The 8,926-nt window shown below is 44.7% G+C and overlaps 1 protein-coding gene across 1 annotated transcript; it reads right to left on the reverse strand.

Moving 5' to 3' along the window:
• Positions 1–852: 852 nt before the first annotated feature.
• On the reverse strand, positions 853–5,514 carry GPR83 (G protein-coupled receptor 83). Its single transcript, XM_053935657.1, has 4 exons — positions 5,128–5,514; positions 4,154–4,279; positions 2,992–3,125; positions 853–1,477 (listed from the first exon to the last, which is right to left on the reverse strand). The coding sequence occupies exons 1-4, from the start codon at positions 5,512–5,514 to the stop codon at positions 853–855; spliced, it is 1,272 nt and encodes a 423-aa protein (XP_053791632.1).
• Between the last annotated feature and the right edge of the window lie 3,412 nt (positions 5,515–8,926).

Below are 8,926 nucleotides of genomic sequence, written 5' to 3' on the forward strand. Positions count from 1 at the left end.
TGTTTTGATAAAAGGTTCTAGTCCAAACCCACAGTAGCACTTAATTATCCATTCTTCCATTCTCCAACTGTGAAAGGCATGTCCAACTTTTGGTATGTTTTTTGGGTTTAGTTATCTATTTGAAGAAAAAACATCTTGAAGAATAGGCATCCACTTTTCTTCAAATCTATCTTAGAAAAAGTGCCTGCAATGTAAGAGACTCCTATTTATCTATGTCTATAATTTCCTCCACTTCTCTAAGCGTATTAACACACACACACACACAAAAACAAAAACAAAACAAAAACAAAACAAACAAACAAACAAACAAACAAAATAGAAAAAAAAGATGTATTGAATAGATCTGTTCATTCATTCTGAACAGGTCTTGACTTTTCAGACCCCAGTTCAGAAAGAATGCTTTCCTACCCAGTTGCACTGGATCTCAGATAGCAACCTAAAGGTCTACACCTCAACCATTTCCATGTTGCTATGAGGACACTCAGGAAAGGGGAAGGGAGACCTGATGTGGTGAGACTGTTGTTTAAATACCAGCAAAACACACCCAGAGTCCTAGTTCTAAAAAGGCTTAGTCATGCAGGTAACAGTAACACACATGCAGAGAACCCCATCCTGCAAGTCAGTCCAAAGTCACCTTGACAAAGACAAAAGTTCCTTCCTGGGAAGAGTTTACTTTCTCCCCTCTAGGGTCTCCTCACCATTGCCATCAGCCTGCACCAAACATGCAGCTCTTTTATACTGCCTCCTGCAGAACCTGCTTCTTGGTTTTATCACCTGTTGGTGGCCAGGGCTCCACATTTTCCCACCATTTTAGCTCTTGCCAAATCTAAATGTGCAGTCCAAGGCCACCTTTTAGCTCACAGCCACTATTGGCTCAACTGCAGAGATATCTGTCTTTCCTGACTGGGTGGTGGAGGATGGTGGAAGGACATGGGAGGCCTGCAACCTCTTGAAGTTGCCATTTTCTGGCCAAGCCAGTTGATAGGGTGGGACTATGGAGGGAAGCCTCTGCTCTGTGGGCCTGGGGGGTTTTCTGCACATGTTGAGCAAAGCCTTTAGTTCCGATCTGAAGCTGTCATTGAGCCAGCAGTAGATGAAAGGGTTGTAGCAGGTGCTGCTCATTGCAATCCAGTGGAAGGCGAAGTACAGGGCATTGTTGGTGTGGATGGTCTGGCTGGAGAGGAGGACGACGTAGCAATTCAAGGGGAACCAGCAAACTGCGAAGAGGATGACAACGAGCATCAGCATCTTGATGGTCTTCTTATTCTTTTTGCGAAGGACGAAGTACTGCTCAATGGTGACGTCCCCGATGACATTGCGCAGCCAGAGCTTCTTTGCCACTGTCATGTAGGCAGCGGAGATGATCACAAGGGGCAGGACATAGAGCAAAATGAAGGTTGTTAAATCAAGGTACTTCCAAAAGAGGTCAGCAGGCTCAGGGAAATCTGGCAGACACAGGCAGCGGGTAACATCCTCACTGCATAGGGAGAGATGGGACAGGATGAGAGGCACATATGGCCAGGCACAGTGGGATAAGCACATCAGAAACAAGGGGGCAGCTGGGAGAAGGCTCCTGCCACAGGCCCTGAAAGCAAATGCTGTGTTTATCTCACAAATGTCACAGCTGAGCAGAGCTCTGCTTTTTGAGGATCTGAGCCATGGAGCAGCAAGTGAGCAATGTGGTGATAATTTCTTATGGGCATTCATGACCTTATGATAATTTTATGAATTTCATCAATTACAAAATTTCCAGCTGTACATAAGCAGTTTTTTATTTTCTGTCCTTTGGCAAATAGGACCACATTCTCTGCACATATTAAGGACCTTTCCCTCATTAAAGCACTTTCCAAATACTAAAGCTCTTGACAGCTGAGGCAGATTTAGCTACTTTCCTAGGGCTAAAGAGTAGATTAAAACCTGTTGGGTTTTAGTGGGTTTTTGGTTGGTTGTTAGGTTGGGTTCTTTATTTCCCATTTCTGGTCTGACCAAACAGGTCAGATTGGTATATGACATAAAATGCCAGTGTATAGAAGTAAAGGGTCAAGCCAGATCCTCTAACTTCTTAGCCTGTTATTGGTGGCTCCAATATAGAGAAGGGGACGTGCCCTGGCTTGTCTGGCCCCTGCTGCTGGACCAAATGGCGGCATCTGTGGTGTTTCACCCCAGAGACACCTTTGGCTAGCTGGATGTCGCAGCTGGGCGCATGGAGACAAGCCCAGACATGCCGGAGCTCAGGTGGCGGCGGGATGGAGCTTCCTCTCACAGAGGGTCCGCTCCTCAGGTTTCCCGCTGTCGGAGAATCCTTTAAGGCTAGGGTGAAGGAAAGGAGTCGGTTCTGATGGAGGGTTTATTCCAGAGCTTTTATTCTGGCCCGCAGGCCTCTGATTGTAGCAACAGCTCCAAAAGAACTCCCTGCAGGCCTCTGAATTCGGTCACTGCTCCATCAGAACTGCCCGGACTGGGTGGTTCCCCTCTCTTTTTCCTGGGGGAAGGGAGGGGGGAAGGGATAGGGAGCCCACCAGCCAGGTACGGGAGAGGAGGTCTCAAGGGACAAAGGACATCTGGATGGCCCAATGCCCCCTGGGGGTGGAGGGCATCTTTTGGATCTGCCCAATCACTTGACACACTTCTGGAATGCCAGGAGTGACAGACAGTGCTCAGCAGGGGTCAGGGTGGGGAAAGGAGGAGTGATTGATACACCTGGGAGGAAATCTTCAGGGGAGAAAACCGGGGTTCTGGGGTAACCCATGAAGGCACACCGCAACAGACTGTTTTGTGTGGTTAGTGGGACAGAATAAAGATAAAATATTTAAAAATAAAAAGGACAGGATATCAGACATTGCAAAAGGAATTGGATGAAAATTGTAGTTTAGGTCCATGTTTGGCTGACCTTGACATACGCTCAAGGCTTTCAGTAGAATATACCAAAGTATGACTGCTCAGAGTTTGGCCTCCAGGGAGACTGTGGAGGAAAGCAAAGCACATCCTTACCTGTATTCAAAAGTAAAGAGCTTTTGGTAGATAGCATGTGGTAGGGAAAAACAAGTTGCCATGATCCAGATTACAGAGATGTAGATAACACCTTTTCCGGTAGATATGCGAGGTTTCAGGGGGTGCATTATAACCTGTGCAAAATTAACCAAAATCTAGGCTTAATACATTTCTGGAAAAAATTATGCTTTTTTTTTCATACAATCTTCCAGCCTTAAAATTAGCATGGTAATTTAGCATACAAGCAGTACAGTCTTCACCCAGCTCCCCATGACAGTAAGCTGTACATGAAAACCTGAATTTTAACACCATGAAATATGGTTCAAGTCAGATCCTAGTCTTATCCTCAGATTTCACTACTTTCATCTAGGTGGGAAAGACTGCATACCAGGAGCTGTTAACACATGTTAACACATGTTGTTAACACATTACCAGGTTCAATTTCCTTAATAGAAAAAAAAAAAAAAGAGAGAGAGGAGAAAAAAGTCTCAAATTCTTCCGTTTCAATATCAGTGACCCCAAAGAACCAAAGGGTTTAACCAGACCTCCATGGGAATGCTTCTGATAGTGAGTGCATTTTCTGGAAACAATCTTTCTAGCAGAAAATGTCAACTGTAAACAGTTTTGGGTGGTTGTTGGGTGACTCCAAGCTGATAATACCCAAATGTCCCCACTCTCGAGCCCAATATCAACAGTAAACTACAGCTCTGCTTGTGACAAACACCAGTGTGCTACAGTCAGATCTCCATTAGTCAGGGTAACAGGAGGTGGGACATCCCAGAACACCAGGAGATAGAGCTGAGAAAATTAACTAGGATGTCCCTCACAACCCTGGTACTGGACAAACCACCTCAAAGGAGAGCTTTCCACATAAATTCCTATCAGGATCTCGATCTTTCTCCTTGTTTGAGAGCTACTGGATTATCTACTGCATAAAAATTCCCTTTACGCAGCTGGAAGAGATACTAAGGTGATGGATACCTCCTTCCTTGCTGTGGGTTTGAAACTATTCTGAGAACAAGAACTGTCCTCCTACCCTGTCAGCTCCTCATGAATCTTATGGTACTCTGGGAGCTGAAAGGGAAAGGACATGAGATCATCCTTTCTTAGTTTACTTATGCCCTCCCAAGCTTTCCATCTCTCTGCTTCAGAGAGGTCTCACCTGGTGCCTGTCCACAGCAATGGCTGTAAGGGTCAAGGCAGAGACGTGCAGAGAGCAGTACTGTGCAAACCTACTGACATGGCACATCCCCTTCCCAAAGATCCAGGTACTGTTCACAAAACGAGCCTAAAAAAGAAGACCATTAGTTTTGTGCACCGCACAACTGCTTATAGGTACACTCCAGTGTACACACAATTCCTTGTGCTGCGTAAAAGACACTTATAAGATAGCAGGTTCTTTGTTTAATTGTATAATTTTCTGGCTTCTGAACACTGAAGAGGCAGGTTACTGCTGCTCAGTGGCCTCCCGAACAATACAGCAGCGCAGTACCAAAGATGTTTGTTCTGTTTTATTTACAGTGTATCCTTCTGCAGCCTCACTATTGAGTCAATACATTTGCTCTTCCTTTTAATTGCCACTTATGGGATAGGGCTGACCTGTACATCTTATCTCACTTCAGGCAAACTACAGCTTTTCAGAACAGCTTGTTAAACAATGCTAAGCATTTATCTTTTTCAAGAGGTTTATAGAATTGCTTTCAAAATACTTTAGAAAAGAGAGGGAAAATAAAAAGATGCTACAAAGTACTAAGCAATCACTGCAAGGCTATTATTGCTCAAGTACTATCAGAGCTACATTTTAAAAAATGGGTAATTTCCAATCTTCAGCTAGATAACAGGAATTAGAGAAGAAAAATACATGTGGGGTTTTTCCAAAGGCAACTCCAATGGCTGTACTTTGGAGTAGGTAGGTATCTGCAGAACATCCACACACTGCCTATAGCAGTGTAAAGCAGGAAAAGCCACCAAAGCACCTTTATGGCAATGTAGAGGCCCAGAGAAATTTACTTTAGTCATGGGGTGGATTGTGGTGGTGCACCCCCACCCCTCCCAGGCTGCACTATGTCTGAGAATGCTGAGGTGCTTCCTTTCCCTCTGGGGCGGGGCATCCCAGGCAGCTCTGCCCCCTCTTACCAGCGTGAAAGGTGTATTGAGGAGCGTGATCATGATATCGGCTACAGCCAGGTTCACAATGAACAAGCTGGTGGCAGAGTGCACGCGCTTCGTCTTGATGACAACGTGACAGACCAGGACATTGCCGAAGAGAGCGAAGACGATGATGAAGGAGTACGCCGCGATGAGCAGGGCTTTCGCCGTGGTGCTCTGCGACTCCGCTCCGTACCGGCTCCTGTCCACAAAGCTCTGCCAGTCGGCCAGGCTGTCATTATCCCAGGAAAAGAAACCCGACACGTTCGGGACTACAAAAGTCTTCTCCAGGCTCCCATTGAGGGGCAACTTTCCTGGGGTCACAAAGGAGTTAACCAAGCCGGGGAGGGTGAGCCAGACAAAACAGGGTAACATCTCTGGAACGCCGCTCTGCTCCTCCAGTTCTGGAAGAGCTCGTTCGCGAGAGCTGAACTCGCTCCGTGCGCCGGGAGAGCCGCTCTCGCCTCGCTCAGCCCCGGCGCGCTCGGGGGCTGCGAACACGGCACACGAGCAGCAGGAACGGGGAGATGTTCCTGCCTCCCGCAAAATGCTTCTCTCCCGCTCAGCTCGCCGCTACTTTTGCTCCTTCAGCCAGCCTTATATCCCCAGACGAGCTCCGAGCCGGGATCTTCTGCAGTCATTGGGCTGCATGACATAATTTGTGCACTGACGTGCTGCTTTTCCACGCAGTTGCGCTCCCGGGTGCTACTCTGAGGTAAGTACATCTGTGAGAAAGGCAAAGATCACTCTTTTCAGATGTCAGAATCCGTTTTCTCTACCAGCAGCCCAGCTCAAGTAAATTCCATGCTGTTTATACACCAGCAGCATGTGTGCCAGCTCTGCTCTCTCTCAGGACAGGTCAAATCTGAGCTGTTTTACAGGTCTGGCAGGCAAGTTTCAGTCTATTTCTTAGCATAAATGAATAGAATAGAATAGAACAGAATAGAACAGAACAGAACAGGATAGGATAGGATAGAATAGAATAGAATAGAATAGAATAGAATAGAATAGAATAGAATAGAATAGAATAGAATAGAATAGAATAGAATAGAATAGAATAGAATAGATGAACTGTAAATAACAAGCTGCCTTATTGTACTTGGAGTATTTTTCCAAAGACCTTTTTTGTCACAGAGAGACATGGAATACTCAAGTTTCCCCTTGGCAACCAAAGGAATAGAAGTCTGATGTGAAACTGCTTTCTAGGATTTGTAGAAATAGAGGTAGTTACAAAGATGTGATTATACAGGACAGAGAACAGGAACTGTCCCAGCCCAGTGAGTCCTATATCCAAAGCAAAAGAAGCTGTATCCTGCTCCCAAGAACTGATGAGATAGCAGCACGTGTGCTCCCTCTGCCTTTCCCCAAAAACACAGTAGGAAATTGAAAATCAGGACCAGGAGACCAAGACCCACAAATCTTACACAGAAAGATGTGCCACTTCCCAAGTGCACATGTACAGCGCTGCACCTCTGCTGAGGACAGATCTGCTTGGGTGATGCCAACTAACCCCAGCCAGAGCTGGTTTTATACATAAAAGGCAGGCATTAATTAACCATTAATTAAATGACCATTATCTGAAAAGCTTGCATTATAAGCTGGCAACTCACTGGGGAAAATAACTCTTCCAAAAGATGTTTGTGACTGCCTCACTGAACTGCTCAGGCTGCCTCACCCCTCAGGAGCCAGAAACAACAGAACAAGCAGAATGGACAACCGACAGTGCTACTCTGCACACTGCTACCACAGTCTGTTTCTTCCATAAAATAGTCCAATTTAAGCTCCTGAGGCAATTCAATTGTCTCAGAGAAAGCTTCCCAATGAGCCTGTTGGAGCTGCTATGATGGCAGTCACACCTGACCATTCAGAGAGAAGAAACATGTCCCACTCAGAAGCACTGTCAGGAAACCAGTCTCAAATAAAGGCCCAAGAAAATAGCAGAAAGTAGGACAGAGCAGTGTTCTTATAGGTTTGGGATGAGAACAGAGGGGTCAGTGCCATATGTCTGCTTGCTATGCTGCTCCAGCAGCTCCCAAGTCCCCCTCTCCCTTCTAGCACTGCTGGCCAGTGCATAAGGGCATTCTCTCCTCTGCCACTCAAACACCAGCTCTTACTGTTTCACATCTACTACATCCTGTTCTCCTGTACTATAATCTGCATTTCAGCAAAAATTATCAGCTTTGTTTATTTATGTTCCTTAATTTAATTCTTAATTTCTAGCAGGGTACCCTTGCATATGTAGCTAGAGCTGCCATTGCCTTTGAAGATGAGGTGCATCCAGGAGAGCAGGGCATCTTCTCACCTCCTAAACCAGGCTGCTGCAGGATGGGAATCTCCCCCCTCCAGTCAGCTCAAGCCCCCCTCCTCTGAGCTGCGTTCTGTGTCTTGTGATCCAGAGGAGGTGGTCCAACCACACTGGGCAGGCACACACCCAAAATACCCACAAAAGGTCATGGAAAAACCCATGGAAGCTCTCTGTACCAAGTGTCTCCCACACTGCTGGTGTGTCTTTCTCTGCTTCACAACACCTTTCTGATTTAGTTTTGTACTTAAAACATACACCAGTATGAGCTGTTTAAGCAGCTCACCTAAGTTTGGTTGTTACTAGAGAACAGGCTATAGCAGATTTGGCAGCTTGGTACTTGCTCCTGCCAACTTCACCCTTGTTCAACAATCTCCTGCTCTCCAACAGTGAAACAGGCAGCTGCACAGAAATGTCAGGATTTGGCATGTTGAATGTGGTTTTTATAAAAGGTACCTGTGAAATGATGCAATTTCTAAAGTGAAAAATAATGTTTGAAATAAAAATATATGGATGGACCATGAATTCAGGTAATAAAAAAAGTCATCAAAAATACCTGTGCAAGAGTACTCTTAACAAAATTATAACAAATTAGAAAAGAGGCCTGGTGGGAATAAAAGATTATAAGAAGAATATTAAAAAGTCAGCTAGACATGCCAAAAAGTTTGGAAGCATTCAAAAAGAGGAATAATGCCTTTTTTTCTTTTTAAATACACAGCGCAGTTTGCTTTTCTCCCTGCCCCTGCTCCTGGGAACAATCTTTCACTACCACGGCTTTAATGAATTTTTGAGCTTTGCTGAATTTTTGAGCTTTTCTGGGGCAGGGGAATTGAAGTTACATGGGTGAGAAGTTATTTTTCATAAACTATCCAGTGTAACCTCTGAGAAATCATGTTGACTTTTGGCGCATCTTGCCCCCTTGTATAATCACTCACATTGATGTTTAGGATAAACATCTCTTTACAGTACAGTCTTTCTCCACACACCAGTTACATGTTTTCCCCTGAAGTGAAGGCTGCTATGTTTATCTTCCATAGATAAAACACAAAGCCACTGTGAATTTGACAGCTGACTGAAAAAAAAATTGTGAAAAGGAGAAAGAGCCTTTGATATGATTCCTATTATTCATACACATTCAGCTAAATTCTTTTCTTAAGATGTGTGTAACATCAAAATACAGAGTCCCCATTTGTACTGCTTGAGTTACAGAGCTGAATTCATTTTCACATACTATGATATTTCATAACAGTGCAATACTGGGTTTAAGTTCTCTTGGTAGAGTTGAAATCATTAAGACATTTTACAGCTTCAATACTGAAAACTGTATTCTTGTGTCCAATTATGACTCTGAGTTCAGAGTTTTCAACTGTGTCCACAGCAGATTGCAAGTGAGTACAAGTTCCACTGTACTGAGACTGTGTCCATATTCATTCCTGCAGACTACTATAAATTTACTTCTCTGCAAAATTCAGACCAGAGATGGAG

The sequence above is a fragment of the Vidua chalybeata genome, chromosome 2, assembly GCF_026979565.1.
Source record: "Vidua chalybeata isolate OUT-0048 chromosome 2, bVidCha1 merged haplotype, whole genome shotgun sequence".
NCBI classification, from domain to species: domain Eukaryota; kingdom Metazoa; phylum Chordata; class Aves; order Passeriformes; family Viduidae; genus Vidua; species Vidua chalybeata.